At 36.5% G+C, this 18,037-nt stretch overlaps 2 protein-coding genes across 2 annotated transcripts; one reads left to right on the top strand and one right to left on the bottom strand.

The window, feature by feature from the left end:
- The first annotated feature begins 5,792 nt into the window (after positions 1–5,792).
- LOC109009468 (NADP-dependent malic enzyme) lies at positions 5,793–11,487 on the top strand. Its single transcript, XM_018989934.2, has 19 exons — positions 5,793–6,189; positions 6,938–7,058; positions 7,166–7,240; positions 7,577–7,728; positions 7,815–7,920; positions 8,062–8,127; positions 8,406–8,501; positions 8,599–8,670; positions 8,773–8,856; positions 8,949–9,047; positions 9,367–9,414; positions 9,492–9,545; positions 9,701–9,799; positions 9,893–9,982; positions 10,090–10,167; positions 10,301–10,375; positions 10,467–10,557; positions 10,872–11,000; positions 11,085–11,487. The coding sequence occupies exons 1-19, from the start codon at positions 6,032–6,034 to the stop codon at positions 11,171–11,173; spliced, it is 1,782 nt and encodes a 593-aa protein (XP_018845479.1). The 5' UTR covers positions 5,793–6,031; the 3' UTR covers positions 11,174–11,487.
- Positions 11,488–11,541: 54 nt separating this feature from the next.
- Positions 11,542–16,634, bottom strand: LOC109009469. Its single transcript, XM_018989935.2, has 10 exons — positions 16,287–16,634; positions 15,648–15,730; positions 15,465–15,542; positions 15,181–15,293; positions 15,014–15,079; positions 14,544–14,645; positions 13,838–14,417; positions 13,166–13,371; positions 12,871–13,034; positions 11,542–11,959 (listed from the first exon to the last, which is right to left on the bottom strand). The coding sequence occupies exons 1-10, from the start codon at positions 16,415–16,417 to the stop codon at positions 11,824–11,826; spliced, it is 1,659 nt and encodes a 552-aa protein (XP_018845480.1). The 5' UTR covers positions 16,418–16,634; the 3' UTR covers positions 11,542–11,823.
- Positions 16,635–18,037: the final 1,403 nt, after the last annotated feature.

Below are 18,037 nucleotides of genomic sequence, written 5' to 3'. Positions count from 1 at the left end.
TTGCGTTTGGATGTTGAAGTGAGTTGAGTTGAGTTGAGTTGAGATAATAAAATATTGTTAGAATATTATTTATTATTATTATTATTATTATTTTGGGATTTGAAAAAGTTAAATTGTTTATTATATTTTGTATTGGGATTTGAAAAAGTTGTAATGATGAGTTGAGATGAGTTGATAGGATTTTTGGTTCCAAACGAAGCCTTAATAAAATGACAATTATCGATAATGGATATTCTCATAATATACTTTGAAGATATTTTCATTATATAATCTCATCTTTTTATTTTTTGAATTAATTTATATTTTGATTTAGCTTATAAATTTTGATTAATTTAAAATAGTACATAATTATATGATATTGTATATAAGGAGATATTGTAAATATAAAAAGATATAAGGATATCATTGGTAGTTAGATAAAATATTTAAAATGAATAAAAAAGATTAAAAAGTATAATATTTAAATGATATGAAGAAAAAAATAGATAAGTTAATGTATGCTATGCTGTAAAAGTCAGTATGTAAAATAGAAAAATTGAATTTTGGTGATGTATTTTAAATGATAGGATGAAGAAACCATTGTGAGTGCTCTTAGGAGGAAACATAAAATAAATAATTATTCGAAAAGTATTATTCAAACTAAACTGAAAAACTTTGTTACAATTTGAAAACTCAACACGAAATTAAAAGATTAGGGTGCGGGTGGATAATTGCCCAGATTAGAATTGGGCGGGTAAAAAAAAATTTGTACCTACTCGGATATGATTTTTAACCCGAGTGGGTCCTTTCAACGTCAAAGAGAAGGCCCGATAGGCGATTTCACTTGGGAAGTTGTGCAAGGTCATGTAGGCCTTGAACGTCTCCAAGTGTTCCAGCTAGTCTTCAGACCCGTCATACACCTCCATATGAGGAACTTTGAATTTGGGTGGAAGAGATATCGCCATGACTCTTGCGTTGTATGGCAGGTAAGTGCTGACGAGGTGCATATTGCGTCTCTCCTCTTTTGTTGTGGAGTTCACAGGGACCCGTTGTCAATCCACGTGCTCGATGCTGCTAGGTTCTCCTCCTCCCACCAACTCCTCGTTGGTTTGCTTGAGCGCTACATTCTCTTGGCGGAGTGCTCTTATTTCCTCTGTCAACTTCCTTTTCGTCTCCTCCATTCCTGCAAGTTTTGCCTCCATTCCCTCGTCCTGGTTCTCTTATCCCTGTATAGTTTGAGACCGTTGGCATGCAAAGTACACGTTGTTTACGGAAAATATCATACAGACGATACCACTGTTGATGTCATGTTTCGTAGCCCGAGCAATACCGTGGCAGCCAAGCTCACACCACCTGCAACTAAGAGGAATAAAGGGGGGCTCTGGTGACTTCGATGGTCACTCTGAGGCCAAAGTCAATAAAGAATACTCGAGTGATGGGGAAAGCTTAGAGAACTAGAAAAATGGTGGAGCCTTCCCGTGGAAGGGTTGGTTGTTATTTATACCTAGTTTGGACCCGACTGCCGAGGGAGATCGTGGTGTGTTAGGTCATACCTGGGTCAGATCTGCTACCACTTCCCCCTTGCTGTGACAGTGTGTTAGGCCGCAGCTCAGACTACCAAGGGAGATCGTCGCGTGTCAGGTCATGCTTGGTTAGACCTGCTGCCACTATCCTACCGTGGCAGGGTGTCTGGTCATGGTCGAGCCGTCCTACGTACCTCCGGCAGCACGTCATTGAATGATAGGTTCCCTGACACGCATTGAATGCGACGTGTCTTGAGTTTAATGTGCCCACGATCGGACACGCCCAGTTGTCTGCATTCAGCGGTGGTAGTCTGCACTATACCTTATCGGTAGGTTACCAAGTCTCAAGGTGGGATTATTGGCGGTACCAAGCTCGGTGCCAAAGCCTTTTCAGATAGGCTCATGGTTGTGGGCTCGGTACCCGGTCTCCCAATTTGGGCTTCTAGCCTACTTTGGGTTTTCTTTTGAGGGGCCTGGGAATCTGGGATCTCTGTAACTAGATCTCTTTGGGCCTGAGCCCTTCTCACAGAGGGGTTCCCCTCACATATGTGATTCGTTAAATCTATTTTACAACAAAATATCATTTTATAATATATTTATTTATCTTGATAAATCTATTGCGTTGCAATCTTGGTTTACCTTATATTTAGACATGAAGTTATTATATTCTCAAGTTGGTGTGTACGTAGAGCACATCATTCATATCATTTAAATGATAAAATTTGATTTGTAATATTCAAATTTTAAAATTTATTTTTTAAATTAAATTATGTTATGTAAGTAGCTTACTAGGTATGTTCTACAAACCGACTTTGAGAATAAAAGTTTTCTGTGTGTTGAGAAGTACTGGGTTATGTATATTAGTTATAGTGGGTACAATTCATGCTTACGTGCCTATGTGGAATTCAATACATAGTACGTGTCTATATATATATATATATATATATATATATCGAGAATCGCAATGGTGAGCTGAAACTTCAAAGGAGATTAGGTACGTCTCTTAAGTTTAACCACTTATTTGACATTTAAGACGGAAGAAAGGAAAATTTTACCACTGTCGATCGGGTATGAAATGGTGATCGAGTTGAGCCAATATCGTGTTTAAAATCAAAGTTTTCGCCTTCAAGAACGTATCCATCGGGTCATGCATGCATGTGCCTGCATTGGACGTACCAGAAAAAAGACTTAGAAAACTGATCCAAATTCATTCGACTGATCTCTGATCTGTTTAATTAGGAGTAGGCCAGAATGCATGAACGAAAATGACTTTGAAGGTTCAAGAACGATTTAAATGATTCAAGAATTACTGCATGACTATAGGTAGTCTGTTTATATATATATATATATATATTTAATGATGGCCTCCAACATTGAATGTATACGCAAACTATGGTCCTGTTTATGACTTTGAAAGTAAAAACATTATGATATATATATAAAAGAAGCAGATCGATCAAGTAGCAAGGTCAAGATGACTAGGTCCAGACCCACTACTGTAGGGTCCAGATGATTCTAAGCAATTCTGGCCGAGTCGCCACCAACCCCAGCTTACTAAGGTTGTGTTTGGATGTTGAAGTGAATTGAGTTGAATTGAGATGATAAAATATTGTTAAAATATTATTTTTTAATATTATTATTATTTTAAAATTTGAAAAAGTTGAATTATTTATTATATTTTGTATTGGAATTTGAAAAAATTGTAATGATGAGTTGAGATGAGTTAAGAGGAGTTTGGGATCCAAACAAAGCCTAAAAAACCCAAAAAGTCAGAAGATCGATTAGTTTCGTTTGAATAGGGTTATGCTACTCAAAATCCCAAACCACATACTATATATATATAACAAATAAAAATGAAAAACCAAATCGGTGAGTACTTTGAAAATATTTTGACACCATTTAGAAAGTAGTTTACATTTGTCTCCAATTTGCAGGCACCCATTAACTAGCTAATTTATAAATAATGTTCTGAATTTTAGGAATGACGAGAGTTCTCAAAACTGCAGATTTTTAGTATTGATTCTAACCTCTCTGTACGTAGTTATGATTTATATAGATAAATTTTCAATCGAGTCGGATTTGATATGGTCAACTCAGCTGCATGTATGATTGAATGAGCCAACGACGTTAAAGAATTAATTAAATATATATTTCAAGGGGTTGTAACTTGGAATTGGGAGATCATTCTTTGGGTCAATTGATCGTACCCCAAAATCGACGTTAAGTACTGAACAAGTTATGGGCATCAGTGGGAAAGACACATGCATTGACCTCGGCCTCAAATATCCCGGATGAAAGAAGAAGAAGAGGAAAACAAAAACCAAAACCTCATCCAGCCCTTTGGGTCGGTTTAGACAGTGAGATAATTTTAAATGAAAATTAAAATTAAATAAAAGTAATATTTTTTAATATTATTATTATTTTAAAATTTGAAAGAGTTAAATTATTTATTATATTTTATATATAAATTAAAAAAATTATAATAATAAAATAAGATAAAATCGTTTATGTATCCTAACCAGACCTAAATTAGATATCTACAAATGACCAGTACCTTTGAAAAAACTTACTTTGACAAGTTATGGAGGTTCTTTGTATTTTTTTTTTTTTTTTAAATGCAAGAGAAAGATACACAAATCATTTTCACAAGTACATTAATTACGTGAGGAAGATTTTTATAAAATAATTATATAAATACTTTTAATTTTAAATATAGTTGTAATAATGACTGTAGGATAATAATAATTATTTATACAACAATTAAACTAAAAAACTACTTTAAAAATAATAAAAATTAATTGGAAAAGAGGAGGCCCGAGGGGTCCATCCTTCGAGAAGACGGAAGGGTGAGTGCCCCCGGGATGAGCCTCCCCCAGGTCAACGAGATGTGTATGCAGTAAGCCAGGTGCCTCAACAAGACTAATGTGAAAACGGTGTCACCTTCGTCTTAGACACTTCAATATTATATATATTTGAATGGATTTCAAGGGTTCTTTAAAAAATATGACTTTTGACCATCTTATGCTGTTCTTGATAGATAACTTGTGTGGAAGTCTAGATTATATTATAAAAATATAAAAAAAAAAAATTCTCATAGTTAGTAAGCGTAAACACCCAAACATGATTTTTCTTGGATGCAAACAAAACATTATAGAATTTTTTGAGTTAAAAGTAAACTTTTTTTTTTTTAACATCACCGCTTGATCTCATTTCATTAAGAAATTATTGAGCATAGCTTATTACATAGTTTCTCTATTTCTATTACAGATACTAACTCATTAGAAATTTCTTCCATCCAAAATGACTCCTCATCTCTCTACATAGCTCTTTTTGGTAACATATATACTGCACTATTATCTTCTCTGAAGATGAATTGTATAGACCAAATAGGCTTATGTGATAGAACCTCTTTAATATCCAATACTTGTTGATCTATCCATCCACTATAAACATTATTACTGTTCACTACTTTTGCTTAAACTTGGATTTAATTTTAATGGGCCATGACGGACCAAGATTATCATTTAATAGCAGCTAATATATCTTTCCGAAAGTCAGATTATTTATTTTCTGAGCTGTGGGCTGTTGCCTCCTTCGCTAGCATGCCGGATCTGACCAAACAACAAAATAAAGACATTCAATTTCAAGAATAGACAAACCGACCCGGAGTGGCGCTATCCTTACCGTACACGCCCTGATCAACACCCTTACCACCGACTCTCAAAGTGAAAAGCATTTCGTGTGAAACGGCTTTGAGAGTTGAGACTTTCTGTAACCCCAAACCTGCAAAATTTGATTAAATTTTTAACTTTTGGGATATAACATTTTATTACGTTTCTGAATTTGACTTTCACGGTAGTTTATTCTATCGATATTGACCAGATATAAATTTTTGAGCCTATAGGTCGTTCCTTAAATAAATAAAACTCTTGACGTAATCATTGAAAAAACACATTTACAACGTACACCCATTTTTTCTCCCAAGAGACCAGAGAGAACACAAATAGAAACACAGCAGTGACACCACGCCAGCACCGACCCTTTCTATCAGCTGGTTATTCTCTCTCTCGATTTCAAAACGCGGAAACGAGTCTCCGACTCTCCCATCATAAGTATAACGCGGAATAATATTTATTTTGCCTGCCCTTTCACGTTCCTTCATCATGATATTGGTGGAAAGACACTGTATATTATTCTGGCACGCCCAAGAAAACATACTAACTTTATAATCTCAATTCCCCTGACAACACCATTATTTTGTAAACTAGGAAAGAATCAAAGTAAAATAATATGATCTTGATCTGGGTTCGTTGAATAGAATTAAACACGCGTGTAGTCCACGTTATTCTTTTTCATCTTGAAATCCAACTCCTTTATTTTCAACCCCACATGCTACGACACAACTAAACAAGAGAAAAACAGAGGAAAACGAGGATATAAAAGGAGGGTTGCGGTTTTTCGTTTCTGCAAAGCTTTCTGCTTGTTATTTAGACTCTCTGTTGGTTTTGGTATCGGAGGAGTTAACATTGATGGATAAGACAATGAAGGAGATGAGGAACGGTACTGGTGATTCAGTGATGGATGTGGAGGGTAAGTCTGGTTTTGGAGGGGGTGTTGAGGATGTGTACGGTGAGGATAGTGCCACAGAGGATCAGCCTGTCACTCCCTGGACTGTCTCAGTTGCAAGGTGAGAATGAGACGCAGAGATGAATGGCAGTAATATGTCGTTACTGTTTTATTTGTTTGTATGCATTTTGATTTAAATTGTTTTTCTTTGTAATGTTTGGCTGTTTTGTCTGTCTGCACATATATGGGACTTCGATTTTTGACACTTTTGTCGATGGTTTTCTTAGATCTCCTTAGAATTTATTTTTTCTCACTTCTTTTGATTGATTCTTTAATTATTTCTTCCTGCCAAAGGAAAAAAATACCGATTTTAATTTCTCCATTGTTTGCATTAAGAAAAACGACCAAAGATTTTGATTGATCTCGCAAAGCTTTTCATTTGGTCGTTCTATGCAAATATTGTTTTTTCGTTGGACTTTCTGATGAGCAAGTGAGAGAATAAAGTCTACGAATCGAATGCAAGATATATCTTGATGAGAAATTGGTTTTGGAAAAAAAGTCATGCCTTCGATCTCTGTTCTGATGGATGTAGGCATGTAGCCATCACCTGAGAAGACCTTACTTTTTTCTTTTCATTTTTTCAAAAATGTGATCTGATCTCTATTCATTTCACCTTCATTTTCATACTTTCGTCGCAATTCTCCCCAAAATTTTTAAGTACATGGACAGGCCGTCCTTAATGGTGCTTACTTATATCCCAATCATTCTGATTTTTGTTTCTTATGTGCCTTTTCATTTCTTGCTTGATAATGGTATAAAGAACAGGAACGATCTTGCAAAAGTTTATTTATTTAACTGTATGTTTTCAGCGGGTATACCTTGCTGCGGGATCCACGCCACAACAAAGGGCTTGCCTTCAATGGGAAAGAGAGAGATGCTCACTACTTGCGAGGTCTTCTGCCTCCATCAGTGCTTTCTCAGGAGCTTCAGGTTACTTAAATGACCTATTTATCTTACTCATACAATCAAACACCATAATGGTCATTGTTTTGGTTTTGGTTTTGCTAATTGGATAATTTGTCCTTGCTGCTTTTTAGGAAAGGAAGTTAATGCACAATCTTCGCCAATACAAAGTTCCATTGCAAAGGTACATGGCCATGATGGATCTTCAGGTAATTTTTCATTTGCCTAATTCACATTGGTTTTAGAACAGTCAAACATACCTGAGACAATGAACGATGCTCTTCAGAATTTTAAAATCAATCCAAATCAAGTCGCAGAAGGGTCTTTAATTTTCAATTGTTAAACCACGGTTTCCTTTTTATTCGAGTTGATTTTCTCTTGCGCCCTCTCCCTCGAGGCCCTGCTCTTGAGGATGTAATTTGGATCAAGATTTGTCTTTGTGATTTAAATCTGGAAATGAGTGGTGTTAATCTTGTTTCATAGGTGCTAACAATATTTAACCAACTCCTACTGAAGCTCTGTTTTAACTTTGTTGTGTTCTCCAGGAGAGAAATGAAAGGCTGTTTTACAAGCTTTTGATCGATAATGTTGAGGAATTGCTTCCAGTTGTGTACACTCCAACTGTTGGTGAAGCTTGCCAGAAATATGGAAGCATTTTTAGGCATCCACAGGGACTTTACATCAGTTTGAAAGAGAAGTATAATTTCTGAAGGCATTTTTTGTTTTTAATCTTCTTCATAGCATTGAACCAAATAATGATGAATGGTCTGTCAAATTTTTCAGGGGTAAGATTCTTGAAGTCTTGAAAAATTGGCCGGAGAAGTCTATTCAAGTTATTGTCGTGACTGATGGTGAGCGTATATTGGGGCTTGGTGATCTTGGCTGCCAGGTATGGTACTACATCTGATTCAGTTTGAATTTGATATCTATAAAGATAAATTATGCGTTGGATTTCATATAATCTCTATCTCCTGGCTCACTGCTGAGTTTTTAAGCAACTTCTTTGACATGATTGTTTCATGTTTATCAGGGAATGGGGATTCCTGTCGGAAAACTTTCTCTGTATACAGCGCTCGGAGGAGTTCGTCCTTCAGCAGTAAGCCCTATTCCAACTGCTCTCCCTTTTGTTTCATGGACTTTTACATTGTTTGTTCTTATGTTATTTTAAACTAGATTCTCATGATCGGGAGTTTAAGGCATTATATAGCCACACTTCTCTCTGACGATGCAGTTCGATTAGCTCCTCTTGTGGAGACTTGAAAGTTTTGTTACTTCAAATAGAACTTAATTAGTTGTTTTATCAAAAGGTTGACAAATTAATAGGACCTTTTTAATGATAACTTTCAAAGCAACTTTTCTATTTATTGTCTACAGTGCTTGCCTATAACCATCGACGTTGGCACAAACAATGAGCAGCTGTTGAAGGATGAATTTTACATTGGGCTCAGGCATAAAAGGGCAACTGGGCAGGTTTCATGATATTCTTGTCTCCTTCCCATCTCAGTTAACTGCGTTTTTTTAAATATTTTATTATAGAGCTAGGTGGTTTTTCTTTCTTTTGATTTAGGAATATGCAGAGCTTCTAGACGAGTTCATGAGTGCGGTTAAACAGAACTATGGGGAGAAGGTTCTAATACAGGTCTTTACCATTTTTCAACCAACTGTTTCGTGCTTCTTTAAAGTTTTGAGTTTTGTTCACATGGCTATCCTGTTATCTTAATGTTTAACTTTTCTTCCCCAGTTTGAGGATTTTGCTAACCATAACGCATTCGAGCTGCTGTCACGATACCGTTCATCTCATCTTGTCTTTAATGATGATATACAAGTAAGGCGTTCAGAAACTTTTTGACTGCTAGCCATTTTGTTTTCAATTTGGTAATGTTTCTCTAAAGTATAACCCCTTCCAATTTGATTCAGGGCACAGCATCTGTGGTATTATCAGGGATTATAGCAGCCCTGAAATTAGTTGGTGGAAGCTTAGCTGACCACACTTTCTTGTTCCTTGGTGCCGGAGAAGTGAGCTCAAAATCCATCTACCTTTGAAGCTTTTTTGTTCCCTCCTTTTTATTGTGGAATCTGGATTCTTTTTCTTTCATTGCTGAAACTAAGAACAAGTTGAAAGTCATAATTCAATTGTTTCACTCTTGTTGGATTTACCTTCTTTAGTCTTCATCCAAAATTTCAAGCAACGTTTAACTAGATGAGCCCACGCTTTCCTTCTTGTTGCTTTTCTGATCCCTTTATCTATGGTATACATCACGAATGGTACCAGCTATTCTTATTAATGTTCATACACACACTACTGGTTCTCACTTTTGTCCCTTGTCTATTGAAGGCTGGAACAGGTATAGCGGAGCTCATAGCACTTGAGATGTCAAAGCAGGTATGAACTTCTCCATCTAAACCATTTTATGTTTTATTCAGCAAATAATCAGTCATTGAGTTTTATTTTCCTCACAGACAAAAGCTCCACTAGAACAAACCCGCAAGAAGATTTGGCTTGTGGACTCAAAGGTAATAGGAACCTCATCTGAAGTTCATGCCTGGCAAGGAAAAAATAGTTTTTCTGTTTTCTTTTTTTTTTTCCTTCTTGGCATTTTACTATATCCTGTTTGCCTTTTATTTTCTTCTTTATCTCACTTGTAACGAGTATGCTAATTTTGTTGCAGGGACTGATTGTTAGCTTCCGTAGGGAGTTACTTCAACACTTCAAGAAGCCTTGGGCTCATGACCATGAACCTGTTAAGGGGCTCTTGGATGCTGTCAAGGTGCGAAAATGTCTCGGATAATGCTTTATCTTTAGTAAGGGACCTCCGATAAGGAATTTTATGTCATCTTACATCATGATTCCAATGTACCAGGCAATCAAGCCGACGGTTCTGATAGGATCGTCCGGAGTGGGAAAGACTTTTACAAAGGAGGTTGTGCAGGCCATGGCATCTTTCAATGAGGTTCTCTTCCCCGCTCAATCTAATATATTTACATAACAGGAGTTGAACTTGATGCTATTTATCCCAAAAAAAGAGTCTGACATTGGCTTTCGATGATTGGCTTGTAGAAACCTCTGATTTTAGCCCTTTCCAACCCAACTTCACAGTCTGAGTGTACTGCTGAAGAAGCTTATGCATGGAGCGAGGTAAAACTCTCTTTTTCTTACGGTCTAAATTCAAGCTCCTCATTAATTGAATTTTGACCATTATTAGGCATAGAGCTGGAACTAGCGTCACTCTTTTTTGACTATCATAACTCTGTCCTCTGTGAATATACAGGGCCGAGCGATCTTTGCCAGTGGAAGCCCATTCGATGCTGTTGAGTATGGTGGGAAGGTTTTTGTGCCCGGCCAGGTCCAAAAGTTTATTATTATGCTATCCTAAATGATTTGATTCACATCAAATTTACATGGATATTAAGTGCTCACTAATTTATTTCATTCAGGCCAACAATGCTTACATCTTTCCTGGTCTTGGTTTGGGTTTGATCATCTCTGGTGCAATTCGAGTGCACGATGACATGCTTCTGGCAGCCTGTAAGTCAATCTATAATGCATATATGTGGTTGGATGGTGTCTTTTAACTCATGTATAAAATAATCTTACTTGTATACATAAAAAAAAAAAAAAATCTTTTGTAGCATAGGAATCCTTTGAAAGTGAGAATAAATGGAAGAGTGGAAGAATGCTAAAGTGGGTGGGAAAAATGATGGGATCGATTTGATAAGGACACATTACTTCATTGTTATTCTTCAACGTTCTCATTACCCTTTCTGTTTGTTTTGTATGAACGGTATGGGAAGCTAATTTCATGTTTTAAACTATTCTCATATTTCCTCCTCTTCCAACAGCGGAAGCTTTGGCTGCACAAGTGACGCGGGAAAACTTTGATAAGGGGCTGATTTACCCACCATTCTCCAATATCAGAAAGATATCTGCCCACATTGCTGCTAATGTCGCTGCCAAGGCATATGACCTCGGTGAGTTTCTTTCTCATGTGTTCAGCCCAAACAAAAGTTTCCTGCAACTTTTTAACATTGCTGTATAATCTGATTGCTGTATAGGTCTTGCTTCTCGCCTCCCTCGACCCAAGGATCTTGTTAAGTATGCAGAGAGCTGCATGTACAGCCCGATTTACCGTAGCTATCGTTGAAATCCCTCCATTTTGTAATCGGCAATTTCCCTCAGATTCTAACTTCTTGTTTCCTTTTTCCTTTTTTGCCAGTGATTGGTTTACCCTTTAGTCCTCGAGTTCATAAATTACAGTTTATATCTGGATAACGAGTATTTTGTTATCCATTTTCTTCAAAGATAAAGAGGGAAATAAGCGATATTTACTCCAGAATAATGACAATGTATTATGATTATATATCTGATGCCTATTGACTGATGTGTGTGGGACTGCCAATTCGGGCTCAACATGGGTGTGGCACAAATGGAAGATGAATACAAGAAAAATATGTTCCATTGGATGGTTTTAAGTTTATGTTGGAAATTAAATTAAATTTCTGAAAGAATGACTTTAGCATGTAACATGCTTTACCATCACATTTTCGCACCCAAATCTTGGGGTCATACATTTCAACAAAGCTCTTTATCCAATTACATGTTCCTAGGTATATGCTACCAGCTGAAAGTGTGTCTAAACACAGAGTCAAGGACACATCGAACAAACTTTAACAGAGAGATTGACCCAAGCCATATACAATAATCTCACTACGTAGTGACTGGAAAATTCGTTCTCTTATAAAGGGGAAAAAAAAGTGACTAGAAAATTCAGAGAAGCACCTCAACATTTCACTGTTACTGCATGTCATCAACAACTTGAGAACTCCTAATCCCCCAAAACAATCTTGGCTTCAACTTCTTACTTGTGGCAGTGAATAGCCAACCCATTTGGGTTTCACAAGTGGCACAGTTGGTGATGGTCCATGCATACCTGCAAAAATTTGTAAATTGTCAACTTTGCATCTATCATAGAACAGATTAAGGCCTCGTTTGTTTTCACATCTCTCAACTCATCTCATTACAACTTTCTCAAATTCCCACACAATAAAATAAACAATTCAACTTTTTTAAATTCCAAAACAAAAATAATTTAAAAAAAATATATTCTAACAATATTTTATTCAACTTTTAACTTTAATCTCAACTCATTTCATCTGCGAAAACAAACGAGGCCTAATTCTACATCTAGAGTTCTGAATAAAATATTTCCAAAAGTACAGAGTTTCATCACAATACTTGTGGAAATTGCAGTTTTAATGAATGTTAAAGCACTTAGCATCTTGTTTGTCCCAGACAATTACAAAGTAGGAAAAGACAGTGCTAATAAGGAGCTATAAGTTACACTAGGTGCAGAAAAAAGATATATGATAGCATACTAATATTTGAAAATTGGACAAGACCATATGATTGCATTCTGATCGGTTGAAAGGTCTAAGGGAATCATCGAAAGAGCCACTGAAATGCCATCGATAAGCATGGCGTTACTCAAAGTAGAAATCAGAGGGGTTGTGTGATGGAAAAGTGTCACAGAGGCACCATAAAACAAAAAACCACAGCAACTTAACGAAAATCATACACAAGATATAATCATGACAGTCAAGGTCCAAAGGATGCACATTCATCCTGGAAAGCATTGTGCATATATGGCTACTGGGAAAAAAAGCAAGCAACAATGGTGGGGGACTCAATGTCAATACATTCAGTACCAAGCTTCCCTGCTTGCTTCTAAGGTTTCAGGCACTTGGCGAAATCACTTTGGTTATGAAGGGTGACATTGCCCAAGTAGATTTCTTCAAACAAATCACTGGGACATAAGAACAAAAAGAAAAGGTAAGTCCATACCCAGGAAACCAGCTGTATTCTAAATGCGGTCGCCCCCTTTGCGCTAAGCCATTTGCTCTGTAGAGTGTCATTATTTCATGCACATAACCGTGAGGGTTCACATAAGCACCAAGAGGACCTTCACTGGACATGACCAGCATATCACTCCGCCTTGCAATTACAGTCTGCATCATTGCATCAAAGTAAAAGGCAAGAATGGAATGTGTTGCTGCATATCCAGTTACCAACAGCAAACAGAGAGAGAGAGAGAGAGAGAGAGAGAGAGAGAGATGTTTGGACAAGGATGATATATGACCTGACAGTTTTTACACCGAATAAGATTGACACTCTCAAGTAACTCAATTTCACGACGCAACCTATATGAAATTCCATCAATCTCCAGGAGCTCCTGCCTTGTAGATTCAGAAACAGGGATTTTACTGGCAATATAAAATGACAAAATATCGGGCTTCCGAACAAGGCCATCCATGCTGGGTGCCCCAACTATCCTTTTCCACATATCTGCGAAAATAAGTGTGGAAACACAAGTATCATTAACTGAAAAATGAGTAGACAAGGTCCAAACTTATTGGCCTAAAGGCATAGCAAACAGGAAGAAATCATCGGTTTCAAAATATCTGAAAACTTTACACTGCAATTTTCCACCTAAAGCAAGCATCCAAAGCTAAAATACCCTGAACTAAATGAGGATTTCTTTTCAGATGTTATTCTTACTCATCTAAGATTAACAAGGTTGGTTCTACAAAATTCAAGATTTTTTAGCAGATTTGATTCTTTTCATGAATTAGAAAATTCGTGTTATACCTTCACAGACAAACTACAGAAATGTTTATAATAGTTTCAACCACATTAGTGTCCTTAGACTTAAATTACAAAAACATTAGTGTCTTATGCTATTCAAATGGATGAACTTAAAGCGAAAGGCAAAAAGAATATATGGGGGGCACGAAAAGTCAGGGTAAATCACCTGCAGCCCTTTCAGCAAGGCTATAGGAGTCATACATACGGTAAACCCAGTATGGCCAGAATGCTCTTGGAGCTCTGCGAACGTTGTTGAAGTCTGTTTTTTCCCAACAATGGTCTGGCTCTTCCCTTTTGCAAGATTGCCTTCCTGAAGTTGAGCTATTTCCCAATCCCAACTCAGCAATTCCTATTTGCTTCTTGTGGTCTGCATGCAATGATCCCATGGACTCAGAGTCATTCAGGGAAGGCCTTCTAAATTGTAGGTCTGACCCACACAAGAACTTGTCATCATCGCTACTAGTTGATTCATCCATTATATCACACCCATTAGAAGAATAAACTGCAGAATGGTGGATTGTCCTTTCTACAGGGGAGAGTGCACTCTCAAAGCTTCCTTCGGAGTTTGAGTCTGAAACATTTTCCTCATCTCTAGATTGATGCAATTTAGCATGAGAAGCATGTAAAGGCCGTGTACGTGAGGCTACATGGCTCCGAAGATTACTAAATGGAGTCAATTTTCCAAATGCATCACGTGGTGTCCTTAATGGTTGATCCTCCTGGATAATTTGGACCTCCCCGCATGGCTAAAAAGATGACAAATTCCCCAAATAAGCTCTTACAGTTAGACATATCGGAAAAGATAAAACAGAAATAGTATTCAAGCCTAACAATATCCTTTTTTGGGTAAGTAGATGTAATATCATCCTAACCACTGCTTCCACATCAATCCAACGTTTCCTTAAACGAAATCTCTGCTGCCCACGAGTAACCACATTCAGAGAACCATCCTCTAACCGACGGTATTGCCGAATCTGTAAAAAGTGAGTTCAACGAGTTTAAGCTATTTGCATTAATAATGTATCAAACACTAGACCCCAAAATCTAGCACTCCCAATGAAGAATACCACAGGCATAAAAATTCTCTAGCTCATATTAAAAGAGGCACTTTGCTAGCAGGCTTATAACTTCACTTTTTTTTTTGGGGGGGGGGTGGGGGGTGACTTAATGAAGATTTGTGTTTGAAATTTGATTGGATATAAATGGACAAAACATGTTATATTGCAATTCTTATACGTGTATATAAATAAGATCTGCATACATATAGGTTACATCCCCATCAATTGAAAAAGGAAGAAAAAAAAAAGAAGAAAGAACGAGCTACAAGGTTTTGTAACTATACCTCTGCTGTTGTCCCAATGGTTGCGAACCTTATCCTCCCGTTAGCAGGATCCCTATGAACATGGACCTGTAAAAGTTTCAAAACGTCATCAAAACCTTTAGACAACAGCAAGAAAGAAATCTCAAGGAGTGGTAGAGTACGTGAAAAGCAGTCAGGAGGCCACCTACCACACCAATTGTATAAGGAGCATCAACCTGGGTCAATGCTTTCTCAACGGCAGCTATAAAAACTGGCTGGATAACTCTTAGAGGAAGGGTGGCCTCTGGAAACAGAACAACTCCTAAGAAACATCACATGGATCCCCATTAGAAAAATCAATTAGCGGACAAGAATGAACAGGAATATGAAGGCATCCTCAGCAATGGTGGAGAAAAATTTTAATAGCCACCAGGTAGGTACTGGAACTGAAATTCAATACCTTAATCGTTTAAATAAATAGACAAGCAATTACCTTCAAGATAGAACAGTGGGAGGTTCAAAATGGCACCACCTTCCAAAAATGCCATCCGACGATGAGTGTCTTCAACCTCTGTCTCATGCAAGTGAGATCAAAATAACATAAACATTAGAATTTGCCTACCGCCAGACGCCACCAATATATGCATATACATTAAACAGAACACTGTATGCATACCACCAAGATACGTATGTAATGAAGCCAAACAGGTGTTAAATGTAATTTCGCCGGACATGGCAGCACCACCATAACCACGATCACTTTAGTTCAAAGGAAAACATGTGTAAAGAAGTCAGCAACCAATGAAAATAATCAAAACAACATAAGTGAAATCAATTACAGATCATTATAAAACGGGAAAAAAATAAGCTATTTAAGCACATCCATCCCCTATTCGTAATTGAGTTCGAGCCAATACGCTATGGATATTAATCTCAAATTTTCCGTATCTATTTATTCAACTTCCGTGGCCAAAAAAAAAAAAAAAAAGATTTTTAAATCAAACCTGGTAATAAATTCTCCTTGACTATGGATATTATTTTGAATTATCATGCATGGTACTGTATTTTCTCCTTTTAAGTGTTAAACTTGGCTAACCAGAACTCTGTCGCTATGCTGCTGTTCTAATTCTTGATACGATTTTCTCGCAAGCCAAACGGCAGGTAAGGAAGACCAGTTTCACCCGCAAGATAATTCAAACTACGAAATAACCCTAATTAATTTCCGTACAACATAACAAGATTTGGGGATATGATAGTAAACCGATCAAATTTCGAATAAAAGAAAACCAAACGACAAAGGGGTCGGTGAAATTACGTGGTGACAAGGTCATCGTCGGATGAGCCATAGAGGTCATCGACCTCTTCGACCTGGAGTTCCTCGAGATCGAGCTCTCGAATCTGCTCCATCTGGTGCCTCTCTATCTCTAGAATGCCATCGTCGTCCATTCCCTTAGGTCGTCACTGTGTTTTAGTTTTTGGCTTCGGGTTCTGTCAGAAACAAAGTAGAATTTAATAGCGAGAGCTTTTAAAGCATACCCGCCACTGTGATTATCCCGGCCGGTGGCGAACCTCCTGAAAATTTGGGATTCTTTTCTTTTCTTTTTCTTTTCTTTCCCTCCCTTAATTTTCCTTTTCGGCTCTCAAATATTGTTTCTTGCGTCGGGGCAAGTTCGAACCACGGGAAGAGTGATATTATTCAATTATAAATTTATAGGATGCCGCCTTAACCGAATTATTTTATGTAATTAATATTACGAGATTTTATGCATTTATCGGTTTTTCATCTTAAATAATATTAAAATTATATAAATATATAGATTTATTTTTATGAGTTGTATCACTTCTCAAATAAAAAAATTACGAAACATATTTACTCAAATAATAATTTACTCTTGCAAGTGATATAAAAAAAACTCCAAATAACGGACACAACTACATATACGTACTTCCGCGTCATATACATGCCAAAAAAAATAAAATTAATTAGCTTTGACATGGGGTAGTTCTGTATGCATGCTCACAGATCATGCATATATATAACGTTGTTCGTGGGCATATAAAATATAATTACTTATATATGATTGAAGAAAAAAACAACACAGGATCGAATGTGTATTCATTGAGGCAATTAGATTTTTATTTTTATTTTTATTTTTTGAAAGGGAGGCAATTAGAATTGTGAGGAGGCAATAATATTATATTTGCCTCAATGGAGTACTCTGCATGCATGCCTTTCGTCACCCTATTTATTTTCAAATGTTTTCTGTGATAGTCCGGTACTACTGAGTCTTTGATTTGCCACCAAATGGACATTTCATGTATTTTATCGCTGTTTCTTCTGTGAGGTGATCATGTAGCCTGATCTGCTAGTGACTGAAATATATATATATATATATATATAGAGTAATGTTATATATAGTTGTAGAATACATAAATGATGTGCAATTATTTTAAAAAATAGTGAAATCTATTATTAAAAAATTAATTTCTTTTTACGTGGATCTTATATTTATTTATTTTTTTCAAAGCGACTACACGATTCTTGTATACTCACGATTGCAAGTATCATTTCTCATATATATATATATATAATTTTTTTTATATCTGGGTTCAAATTCAAGTATATTAATGAGTTGTATATTATGTCGAGATTTGACTGCAATATTCAATATCGAAGTATCAATATTGATCTCTTCTCTCCATATATATGCCAGCTTATCTTTTCAGAGAAGACAAAAGATCAGGTCTTGAAATCTCTCCTATTATTTTCTTTGTTGTAATGCTAATTATTATATAAACTGGTTCGAAGACCTCACTTTCATCCGTTTGTTAAAATCTGAAGATTGTTTACTTATATTTATCTAGGAATACTAATTAGACGTTGAGACGCAGAGGTTTCATGAATTTGCTACATCATCAGTTCCTAGTATATATTAGTATTAATATAAATACATGTTCTCCCATGCATGGTCAGGAATATATATGGAACTATTTTATTTATACAGGCCAGGCTAAATCAGCTCTAGCTAGCCGATCTAGTTCATTCATGCAGAACTCATTATGACT

Source organism: Juglans regia, chromosome 11 (genome assembly GCF_001411555.2).
Source record: "Juglans regia cultivar Chandler chromosome 11, Walnut 2.0, whole genome shotgun sequence".
NCBI classification, from domain to species: domain Eukaryota; kingdom Viridiplantae; phylum Streptophyta; class Magnoliopsida; order Fagales; family Juglandaceae; genus Juglans; species Juglans regia.
This window is presented reverse-complemented; position numbering and strand designations above follow the sequence as displayed.